Source organism: Ictalurus punctatus, chromosome 2 (genome assembly GCF_001660625.3).
Source record: "Ictalurus punctatus breed USDA103 chromosome 2, Coco_2.0, whole genome shotgun sequence".
Taxonomy (NCBI): Eukaryota; Metazoa; Chordata; class Actinopteri; order Siluriformes; family Ictaluridae; genus Ictalurus; species Ictalurus punctatus.
Window position 1 is genome coordinate 7,093,942 of NC_030417.2, and position 12,680 is coordinate 7,106,621.

The 12,680-nt window shown below is 35.4% G+C and overlaps 1 protein-coding gene across 1 annotated transcript in view; it reads right to left on the minus strand.

The window, feature by feature from the left end:
• Positions 1–260: 260 nt before the first annotated feature.
• The window catches only part of gata4 (GATA binding protein 4), a 14,124-nt gene continuing 1,704 nt past the window's right edge, over positions 261–12,680 (minus strand). The window contains exons 2-6 of the mRNA XM_017483599.3: positions 6,379–6,545; positions 3,912–4,037; positions 3,453–3,534; positions 1,791–1,921; positions 261–1,711 (exon numbers count right to left, since the gene is read on the minus strand). Of these exons, the coding sequence (XP_017339088.1) occupies positions 1,598–1,711; positions 1,791–1,921; positions 3,453–3,534; positions 3,912–4,037; positions 6,379–6,545 (620 nt within the window). The 3' untranslated portion in view covers positions 261–1,597. The remainder of the gene's footprint in view (positions 1,712–1,790; positions 1,922–3,452; positions 3,535–3,911; positions 4,038–6,378; positions 6,546–12,680) is intronic.

Sequence of the window (12,680 nt, forward strand, 5' to 3'; positions counted from 1 at the left end):
GAAAGCTCTGATTGGTTTGGAGCTAAGTCATGTTCAGCCTTAAATATTATCATCAAAACAATGTTTCTACAGTATGTGGTTAGCTTATCTGTCGGTATGTACATGCTTGAATATGATTAGTGATCATTGCAGTAATTTATTTTGTTTTAGAAAAGGTTTTAAATACATCATTACATAATTTCTTTCCTGCATAATGTATTTCTCAAATCTTCAGTCATTTTCATAGAGACCATAGATATATAAATAAATAGCAAAAAGAGTCTTGTTTGATTCTTATTTATTTAATTAAGTTCCTCTGTAAGATCGGCTACTCTGAGAAAAAAAAAGAGATATAAAGTTCAATGCACTGTTACAGCTTGTAATATTTGTCCTTTGTCCAATGTAGTGTCCTTGTACAACACACTGAGGTTAACCATAATAATAATAATAATAATAATGGAGCAAGGTGTCAGTACATACAGCATACATACATTTTTATACATTGGAAAAAAAACAATTCATGAGTTTTTCTCACAGTCGAATGAACAAAAGTTTAAACACTTTAAAATATAACGTGGATCCTCATCTAGATCTACTCCGACTTATGCTTAGAATTCGGACCCAGTGCTATAGGCTACCTGTGAACATGAAGAAAGACTCAACCCTGTTTGCTTCAAGTCAATAAATATTAGGCGTTCTTCTTAAAATTAAGAGGAAAAAAAATCTAATTAAAGTGAAGAATTTGCAGTGCGTCATTGAATATTATTTTTCGTTAATTATTGAAAGAGATTTTGGCTCGTCATGAATTGAAATCCTGTTTCAGTTTTCTGTGCCTTTAAAAAAAAATCTTAATTTCAATATGAGGAAATGACAGGCCTCTTACTGTCACATTGTTTATGTAGGTGTATTATGTGTGTATTACTTTCTATTCAATAACTACTTGACATATTCACAGTTATGTGAATAATAATATGTTGATGCTGCTTATTATGGGTGTTTTTAATGCTCTCAAAGTCAAACTGTAACTCAAACATGATAGGTTTTGACCATATGAGGAGTGCTTTACTGAATATATCCTCTTGAGAATTCTCTCTCGAATCTTTATTTGAAGAGGTGATTCTTGGAAAGGGAGTGTACTTTTTTATATATATAATGAAAGTTAGCACAGCTAGTAGTAAACACATAGATGTTTTCAGTAATAGAACACTGAGAGCAATGAATGAAAGCAGTAAAGGCACATGGGGCCTTTATATTTTAGTTGTATTTTTTAGTCATTGTTAAGTAACTTTCTTTACAAATACTGAAGACACTTTATCAGTGGAGTAATTCCAGCAGTCTGTGAGTATTTGACCAGGATACGTTCCTGAACGTTGGTCTTAGGTATCAGGCACGTGACTCTTGTGAAGCTTCATTGGTTTCTGTCATTTCTCAGTTCAGCTGTTCTTATAGTATCTTCCACAGTGTCATGGTTGTGTTTGATGTGTTTTATATGGTTGTTGTTGTTGTTGTTTTTTTGGGGTTTTTTTTTGGGGGGGTGCCCCGTTCAGTCCCGTTTGCCATCACTGGTTTGCTATGAGTCCTGACAGAAACTGCAACATTTGACTGAAAGACAACAGGTTCATGTGAGGATCAGGCTGTTCCAAGGCTCATTTTTGGAGCTGGGTGCTACAGTATGGGCTCCTGGAGAGAGCTTCAGTGATGAAGCCCCACTTTGGCCTCCCATGTATGAGATCTAGATTGAAAGTAGTTATTAGTAGTACTCCTCAACCTCAAGCATGCACATGTCTGATTATGCAATCTTCTGTACTCACCTGTGTATGTATGTTATGATGGGAATAGAGAGTGGGCGTGTCTGGCTCAGTCTTGATTGGACGGGGTTCTACTGCGTGGCCACCAGTGTTGGCTGCATTAGAAGGGGTGTGGCCTTCATTCCCAGGGTTTCCTGTCAAACATCATGTAAGCATTCTTTATTATTTGTTCATTTTTATTGATCATTTATCTGTATTTTTTTTTCACTTTTTCATCCCCATGTGTCTATTAGAACAGGGGTTCTCAAACTTTTTGCAGAGAGGGACCCCTTTGTAAAAATATAAATAAATTCCACAAACCCCCTCAGTACAGATTTATTTTATGAACATAATACCACTAGTCAATTTATAGGCCTCATTTATCAAGCTGGATAGAAATTAATTTATTCGTACACAAATTTGCTCATATCTGTATTGGACTTTAAAGGCGATTGGTATTTATCAAAGTGCACACGTGAGTACGAAGAAAATCAGCATTACAGAAACTTTCCTTTCATCCGGCAGGAATTTTTTGTTTGGTTCGGCCTACGAAAACACTTATACACGACTTTACTAAAAGATTGAGAAATGACCACCATTGTTGTTTATTAGAGCTTTTTGTTCTCAAACTTTACACCCATAGAGTACATGGTAATAAAATTTACATCATTTTCTACTAGGTCTACTTGTTTTTAAATAAATGATTGAAGTTTGGCTTAAATTAATTAAATTCAAATGACCATTTAAATAGGCTAATGATTACCAAAGCTCAGTATACAGTAGGGTCCAAAAGTCTGAGACTGTTTGGCATTCTTTTTCAATTTAACACAACGGTTTTCCTTACAAATTATATTATAAGCAGCAACTTGTGAAAAGTAGAATCTTTACGTGAATGTCCGAATTTCTTAGTATTTGGTGTGTCCCCATTTTGCTTTAATGACAGTGTGCAATCGAGCTGGAACAGGCTCCACAAGTTTATGTAAAACCTTCTGATCCATTTTAGATCAAATCCATTTGGGCTTGGGCAGGATTTGGGCAGGATTTGAGCAGGATTTGGGCAGTGGTAGCCCAGTAGTTAAGATGTTGGGCTATTGCTTGAAAGGTTGTGAGTTCAAACCCCAGCAATACCAAGCTGCCACTGTTGGGCCCTTGGGCAACACCCTTAACGCTCAAATGTGTAAATGAAATAAATGTAAACTGCTCTGGATAAGGGTGTCTGCAAAATACCATCAAATGTAAAATTCATTGGAGTGTTGTCTGGACACGTGCTACAATGGAAGAGATAAGACCCACTGAAAAGCTGACCTTTTGTACCAAGCAGTTAACATGGTCAATATCACACATTTGCTTACCTAGAAATTGTGCAGCATCTTGAATATTGAATAGTCAACATGTTGCAAATTTCTTTTTTCTTTTATTTTTAAAAATTATTATTATTATTATTATTATTATTATTATTATTATTATTATTATTATTATTATTATTATTTAGAATTTTCAGAATTCTAAAATGTTCTGCTTATTTCCACTTTTAAATAAAATAACCCACCGCCCCACCCCGGATTTTCAGCGTTGTCTCAGACTTCTGGACCCCACTGTAGACCCCCTGGCTACGCTTCACTGACCCCCTGGGGGTTTCCCCACCACCTGCTTTGAGAACCACAGTGTAAGAAGACACTTTCATACCAGGCTTAGACTTGTTGAGGTTTTTGGGTTTGCGCTTGCGTGTCTGAATGCCTTCCTTTTTCATGGCAAGAGGACGAGGAACCTGTTTTGGAGAAAATTAATAAATTTGTGATTCATTTGTGGTAAACCTACATATCAAGACTTTGTATGTAAAGCCATATCTGCTTTGACCTTACTGAGAATCAAAAGCTTATGCCTTCTCAGTGTCATATCTTTATAATATACAGAAAACTATATTATTCCAAACTCTTGAAATAGTGATGCATACACATAATATATAGAGTTTTAAAAAAATGATTTTATGCTTTTATATTACATTTAATAATGTCATAAGTGTAGGACACCCATCTTGGCCTGGTTTCTCTTTGTGCTGGCAGTAGTTTAATCATAACTCCAGTTAATTTGGATTTTGAAGTCTCTCATCACACATATTGAAAATATTGCTGCTTTGGCTCTCACCCCATGTAGCTTCATGTAGAGGCCACAGGCATTGCACACAGGCTCTCCTTCTGCATTTCGTCTCCACAGAGTGGTGGTTGTGGTGTGGCAGTTAGTACAGGAAAGGCCCACTCTCCTGGAAGCAGACTGAATGGGTGTGTGTAAGAAAAAGAGAAAGAGACAGTTGTTATCTTCTGGTGTTAACTTCTGTTATTATGGTACATAAGTGCATCTCTTTCCATGTGAAGGCCGAGAAACAGATCATCCTGTCACTCCTGAACAGTGTTGAGTAAGTTACTCAAAAAAAGCAATCCACTACAGCTGACTAATTACTACTTTAAAATTGTAATCTGATTACATTACTGATTACTGCAGGTAAAAAGTAATCAGATTACTAATTACTTTACTTTCATGCTACTTTCAAAACCCATCAAACCTACAAAAATACACGACAAAGTGAAACTCGTAGTTCTTTCAGTAATTTTAGCACGCGTCAATGTATGACACGATCAGAAAAGGTCGTTTTTTTTCATAAAACTTGCCTCGGGTGTTGTCACTGTTTGTAGGTCTACCACACTGATAAAATATAAAACTTTTCTAACTAGGCTAGTTTGGTGTTGCTAGCCAAGAGGAGGCACAACTAAGCTCTCATTGTATGGGTTTAGCTGCTACAGTGCCATGCAGAGTACATTATCTTTCCTTATGCTCTGCTCATATCATGTTCATGTAAACTGGAACTCATATAGACATTTACACACCTTGTTTTCCCGCTCAGCATCAGCGGATGTTACTGTTTCTGTTTCAACCGCTTTACTGGTTAAAAATAAAATTAGTGTATATCTATTTTTCATCACACTGACTGTGAGCTAGCGTTTGGCAGAATTGAGAGACTGTCAGCCAATAAGACACAAGTATTTTAACGTATTTTCCTGTAAACCCTGTCTGATTATTCTCGCCTCAGTTAACTGAATATATAAAATTACAACACTGCTGTCTTCTTTTACTGACGTTCAGTTACGCAGTGACAAACTGTTCCAAGTGGAGAATTATTCAGGGCTAAAGAAAAAATCTTCGGGGCGACAGCCCTGAATACTCAGGTCAGGTTACACCTCTGGCAGCCACGCAAAACCTGATTTATTTACTTAATATTGTGTTCTTAACAACAGATTTGAAACACAAGTAATGTAATTTTATAGACGTCAGTAACTAATCAAATTACATAAATTTAAAATGTAATGCGTTACATTACTGCGTTATCAGAAAAAGTAATTAGTTTACAGTAATGCAGTATACCCAATTCTGCTCCCGAGTAACGCAAGAGAAAAGCATTCACCCTTTCTTTAGGGGCCATGCTGTCTGGGTTTGAGAGATTGCTTTACTCTCTACCCTGTCAATCAGGGATACTAGCCAATCGCAAGCATCTGTGAGCTCATGTACTGTATGTGGAAGAGGGTAGATAGCGCTTAAGTCTGTGTGTGTTATGGTGCTGTGTGATGCAGCAGTTTGAAAGCATGTGGTTGGCTGTGTTCACGTGTCTTGGAGGAAGCATGGAATAATAGCAAAGCAAAAAGAAACCCAGATCTTCCTATCCATTATTATTTATTTTCTACTTTATAATTTGCAAGTAAAGTTAATTAAGTTGTGGCCATGACTTCAAGTTCTTCAGGACCTCAAACTGAGTTCCTCATGGCCATCAATTGAGTTGAGTTCCTTGAGCTCTAGCTCTTAGTACTTACCTACTGACAATAATTGTATTTTAAAAATGACTGCGATACAGAGAAATCAATTGAATTAGACCAATGGGTCCACAGGAAGCTAAGCATGGAGAAGACTGACAATATTAACACTTCAATCTTGAAATGGTGTATAAAGACATACTGGTATTCCTAAGTGGATACACCTTAATTTCACTTTAACCAAATTCTCCAAGCAAAAAGCCTTTATTTTTTTGCCTGTTCCTCCCAAAGAATTAACTAAGGACCCAATAATAAGTATGACTTTCCCTCAACATATCAAGTCATGGGCTCAAGTTATGCAATTCATAGCTATGACTTTGGTATCTCATGGCGAGAACATAAAAATATATGGCCACTTAGTTAGTGGCCTCATAATATTAACTTGTAGCCTTAATATATTACTTCATGGCCAAGTCTTATTACAAAATAACCACCATGTCACCTCAGCACCTAAATCTATTTTTGGAATCTATTTTTGTTTTCTATCAAATGATTTAATTCTTTTTGTTTGCGTAATTCAGTACTACATTTACCATATGTTACTATAGCCTTAATTGTACTACAGACTCTTTCTTAAACATAACATTTCTTTCCAGCTTCTCATCCAGATGGTCGTTCAAGTCGTTCTTATTAGCATATAAGAACTCTAATGCACTATTAGAGTAGTGTCTCTAATAAGACACTACTTTCACAGTTATGCTTTTTACATCCAAAAACTAATACATGATGTTGCAAACTGAATTTTGACTCACGAGTCGTCTCTGGGGTTTGATCAGTGGCCTGTTGATGCCATTCATCTTGTGGTAGAGTCCACACGCATTACACAGGTAATGACCGGTCCCGTCTCGTCGCCACAAAGGAGTGGACATGGCCCCGCAGTTCACACACTCTCGGCCTTCTGCGAAATCATCGAACAGATCTGAAAGGCAGTGAAGGAGAAAGAGAAAGAATACATTCAAATGATTCACATGGTCAAATCAGCGATGGTGAGGGGTTTGGAGTGATGTATCCTGACATTGTGGCTTAGTGGTTAGCATGGTGGCTTAGTGGTTAGCACGTTTGCCTCACACCTTCAGGGTCTGTGGTTCAATTCCCACCGTGGCCCTGTGTGTGCGGAGTTTGCATGTTCTTGCTGTGCTCCGGTTTCCTCCAGGTACTCTAGTTTCCTCCCCCAGTCCAAAGACATGCATGGTAGGCTGATTAGTATGTCTTTGGACTGGGGGAGGAAACCGGAGTGTCTATAGTGTATGAATGGGTGTGTGAGTGTGTATGTGAGTGGCACCCTGTCCTGGGTGTACCCCGCCTTGTGCCCAATGCTCCCTGGGATAGGCACCAGATTCCGCCACGACCCTGAAGAAGGAATAAGCGGTAGAAGATAATGTGTGGTACTTGGAGTACCTTTTAAAAAGACATATGGAAATGAGTTTGGTAATTGTAGTTTTTTTATTACACTTTCCTAACAGTATCCTAGCACTGTTAGCTTAGACTTGCATCTATGCAAATTTATCTTTCCATAAAATTAATCCTTCTGTAGTTTATAGTGTTATAGTATTAAATATCCTAATGTGTGCTGTAACATTGTTTCTTATATTGGTTAGCTAGCTACACATATATCTATTTTTTACTAGCTGCTCATTTAGCATGTTAAATGTAAACACTGCTAGCATTACCCTTGCTAACTATACATATATTTATACACACCACACGCACACACAATGTGTAGAAAAGTAATTTCCTTTAAAATGGCTGCTTAAGATGAATCGAATTGTAAAACATTACAATTTTCTGTCACACTGCTAAGAAATGTGCTTTTGTGCTTATACCTGTCCTTTCATTCAAATGATTCTGCTAATCGCTTAAAATTTTCTTTGTAGGTTTACAGGTTTTGTTTTTTTTTTTGTTTTTTATACTGGCGATTAAATTGAAAGATAAATTTGCCTGCGTACTTGGCATACCGAAGCTTAACTTTGTTTCTTTGTTTCTAACTTTGGCAGCATAAACTAATACATCACCAGCCTTCCACAAGAGAATTTGCTATAGATCTAGTTGTAAAGGTTAATACCCAAACAAAACTAGCTGGAGAAATTACAACTAGGTATTTAGCTGTGAATAATCGTTGTGGTTACTTGAGTAGTCACTTAAAAAGGGGTGCGGCCTGGGGAGCTGACAATTAGTAGAGTTATCTTGCAGTGATTTAAAAAAACAAAACAACAACAATCCACTTATATCAGGCTGAAATCAGAAGAAAATGCTGGATCAGATATCTGCTCGAATTTTAAGCATGTTTTAATTTCGAAAGCGACATTCATTTTATATTGTTACATACTGTATACAGTATTGTTTTATATAGTTCTTTTGCACTGTTAAATTTAATTGGCTAACTTATGTGAATTCTTTCAATTAAAAACACACATGGGGTCGACTTAAGATTTCAGTATTTGTATCAAGCTAAAATAAAGTGCTTCATGCCATCACTACAATCCATCCCTAACCCAAGCATAATTAAAAAGCCTGTCCAGCAAAGGTTTCTACTGTATACAGTATTAACAGATAAGGCAACAACTGTTGTCTGTTTTGACCAGCAGGAGGGGTCATTTCTCATGTTTTAGCCTTCTGCATCTGCTGGTGGTTCTGCTTTTTCTCTGCATGAGGCAGGTCGTCTTTTTATAACGAAAAGCTGCTCTGTATATAGAGCAGAAAAATCCAGCTAATCTTTGTAAATGGAAACAACATAAAGTGCCTGAGAGAGCTTCTTAACAGCCATGCTGAAGGATCGATCAGCATGGACAAATGGAATGAAAGAGAGGAGCAATTTCTCTGTGTATATTTCATTACTGTGACTAGTCTTGAAAAAGACTTCAATTAGTGTCAAAGCTCAATTTAAGTTAATCCTCTTTCAATGCAAGATCTCTTAAGACTCTCTGGGATTGCTCATATTAGCCGACTGTAAAAAAAAAAAAAAAAAAAAAAAAAAAAAAAAAGGAAGGAAGAAAGAAAAAAAATCAATGTTTATGAATACTATTTATTTAGCAGAATTTATGATACTGCTCCAGTATACACAAGGCCATGTTCTCAATCAGAAGAAAACACAGGGCTCAGTGGTTAAAGGGTTACTGATCAGAAGGTCAGGAGTTCAATCCCCAGCACTGCCAAGCTACCACTGTTGGGCCCTTGGGCAAGGCCCTTAACCCTCAATTGCTCAGTTGTATAAAATGAGATAAATGTAAGTTGCTCTGGATAAGGCCGTCTGCCAAAATGCCAGGAAATGTAAATGTAAAATGAATATAACTGTCGCATAAGTCAATAGCTTTCCTTCTGTAAAATACTGTGCATTCATGATGTACAGTAAGGCATAATAAACAAGGAACTAAATAGGCTATTAAATATTAACTCAACAACGCACAATATGTTATCAGTGGTGGAATGAAAAGTGAAAAAAAGGGCAAAGGTATTATTCATTTTCTTTTAGCATGAGAACTGAAATGAATTCTTTAGTGTGAAAGTAGTTATAGAAACAAAAACATGAAATGCAAATAACAGACATATTTGAATATTTGTTTCTGCATCAAATAAAAGGCTACGTATTGTTAAGCAGCAAGTTTTTTTCAGGTTAAAATCATAGAAGGGAGGTATATAATATACAACAATAAAAGTGCTGTTGAGTAAATGCCGTAATAGAAATGGTAGTTGTGAAGAAAGTTGAGAGCTGGCCATATTTATTTATTTATTTATTTTACATCATTGTTTATTTATTTATTTTACATCAATGAGTCCATGCTTTGGGATACAGATGAGTACTTCACTTACCCTTTACTACATCTACAATAAGTACTTTAACCTGCCACTTTATTAGGAACACCTGTACCCCTGCTTACTCGTGTAATTATCCATTTTGCCAATCGTGCAAGAGCATTTAACTTCTTTTAGGGTTTATATTCAATTATCAGAATGGGAAACAAATATAGTTTCAGTGACTTTGACTGTGGCATGGTTGTTGGTACCAGATGAGATGATTTGAGTATTTTCAGAAATCTCCAGGGATTTTTCCACACACAGCAGTCTCTAGAGTAGTGTGAAATACAAAAACGCCTGGTTGATAGAGAGGTTAGAAGAGAATGGCCAGACTGGATTGAGCTCAGAGGAAAGCTACGATAACTAAAATAACCACTCTTTTATAACCAAGGTGAGCAGATACACATCTCAGAATGTACAACACGTCGAGGCAGATGGGCTACAGGAATAGAAGACAACACCGGGTTCCATAACAGAGCAGAATCTGAGGCTAGAGTGGGTAACGAAAATGGACATTCAAAAAGTCTCAAAATCGTCATAGCTTCGATCTACATTTCAGATAACCCTTGATTCTCTCTAAGGAATTTGGATGTTGCAGAACTGAAGACACACAAAGGCCTTTTTCCAAGGTTCTCAGCAAAACTGCTACAATCCTAACCTTGAGACTGGTGAGAGACAGCACACACAAGAAGAACAATGAACAAAAGAACACTGGCACCATCAGTGCAAAATCAGTTCATCTTCTCACCATATACAGTACAAACATGCAGATGGTTTTACTGCATTTTTTAAATTTATTTAAATCAGCCTCAATGAGATACTGATACAGTTATTCACATTACTCCTTCCTGCCAATTACAAAATTCCACAAAGCACAGTAATGACAAGATTATGAACTGTCAAAATATTTATAATCCCTGATTGATTATAGATACAAAGCATACTGTGGTCATGTGTGGTCTGCTTTCTCGGAATCTCATCTAACAACTAACTAACAATCAACAATGTCTCTGCCATTATTGATCAGTAATTTATCTATTTAGCATATTATTATTATTATTATTATTATTATTATTATTATTATTTAATTTGCATCAGAAAAATTAGCTTACATTTTTTATTTTATACTATCTTTACATATATTTACCAGTATTTTGCTTGTAAGATGCATGTTTCCTGTAAATTACTGTACATTTGAAATGGTTTACATTATGTGTCTCAGAGAAGCCCTTTCTGGACTGGTGACCCTTACAGGTATTTTCCCTCGGTTGTTTTTGATTCATTTGACTTCTTCTGGATTTAGTCTTAATAACAACCTGAATATGTCCTATTTATCAAGCAATTCTGAGGGTGAAATTAAGCATTTGTCGACTTTACTTGGTGTTAACTGTTAATTGTGATTAGATGGACTTTAGGGGGCAGGTCATTCTGGTCATCACTGAATGTGTTCTTTCAACACAGCAGACTTTGCTATGGACTTTTCCCTTTTGTAAGAATTTCACGCTGGCAAACATAATAATTCCTTCCAATATAAACCTGAATGAGCCACATTTCCATTCTGCCCATTATTTTTAGTGCTGACTTAGTCATTATTAGCCGGCTCAAAGTCCACTGCTGTTCCCCACTGATAGATAGCAAACTGATAGAGGTGCAAGCGATGCTCTTCTGTTCACATCCCCGTGCAATAACCCAGAAACAGTCCAGCAGTGATCCAATCAATCTGGAACATCAGGAGTGTGTGATTAGATAAGAGAGGGCTAATATTTAAGCCCGCGTTATTATTTAAGCTATTAGTCACGTGTTTGATTCTTAGTGCCCTTCTCTTATTTTCTCTTGCATGAGTATTACTGATGAATGAATAATTCACAGAGATCTTAGTATAACCCTTGGGTCTGTTTGATTCATGAATTAAGAAATCTAAAAATTAGTTTGATAACAAATCTCAAATGGACAGGGTTCAATATTTTAGTTTAGTTATTTATTTAACACTAAGCATGCTTTAAATAGAGTTTTGTCATTTAGTCAGTAGTGAATACATATGCATATATGCGTATATATATATATATATATATATATATATATATATATATATATATATATATATATATATATATATACACACACACACACATACACACACGCCCCCACACCCACACACGCATATATATATATATATATATATATATATATATATATATATATATATATATATATATATATATATATATATATATAAAGGTTAAACATGAAGCTTATGTAATTGTACTTTAATTTTGCAATGTAATTTTAATAGGTTAAATAAATAAAAAGCAATCAAATTTTGTTTCACAGTAGACAGCGGTATGTTAAATATTGTTAATTGCTTTAGGATTTTTTTTTTTTAGCCTACAGGAAGCCCTTTAATTCACTTTTCCCGACGTGAAATCATTAAGGTAAAAATGTATTAATTAATTAATTTTAAAACAGCATAACAAGCCTCCTATTCGTTTCTTTTCCTGAACACACTAAGATCCCATAAATTACAATTTAACAAGATTATTGTCCCATATCTGTTGTTTAAATCACAAATCAAATCTGGTCACGAGTTCACGACTTTCGATTACATTGTTTAACTAGAAACACCTGGGTTTGATTAACTCATTCATATTTATTCAGGGGAGGAAGATTTCATGCGTTAAATTCGGTGCACGCATTATTTACATTTTTAATGCGTTTATTTCTTTGATTGTCACCTCTCAATCACCCATTGAGGTGTCACACTACTGATTTTCGACTTCTCATACAAAGCAAAAAAAACAAACAAAACAAAACAAACAACAACAACAACAAAACATATTTTAAGATTATTTCAAAGCTTTTGTTTGTTGTTTGTTTGTTTGTTTGTTTGTTGAATCTTTTCCTGCCTGTTTCAAAAACCTAGATCGCATTTAGATATTTATAGTTTATGTTTTTAATCTAGCAAACTAGGCCCACGGCTTAAAAAGCCGATTTTTTTGTTTTAATTCCATGCAAGAAATTAATTTTTATTTAGTCGGCTATTTTTCTTCGGGAAAGGAATTATTTTGCCTAAATCCTGCCTAATGAAAATAATTTAGAATCATTTTAAATAGAAAGGAAAAGGACATGTAGCCTATGTAATTAACCTGATAACTACTACTACTACTACTACTACTACTACTACTACTACTACTACTAATAATAATAATAATAATAATAATTATTATTATTATTGCAATTATAATAATAATAATAGACTAGCTTT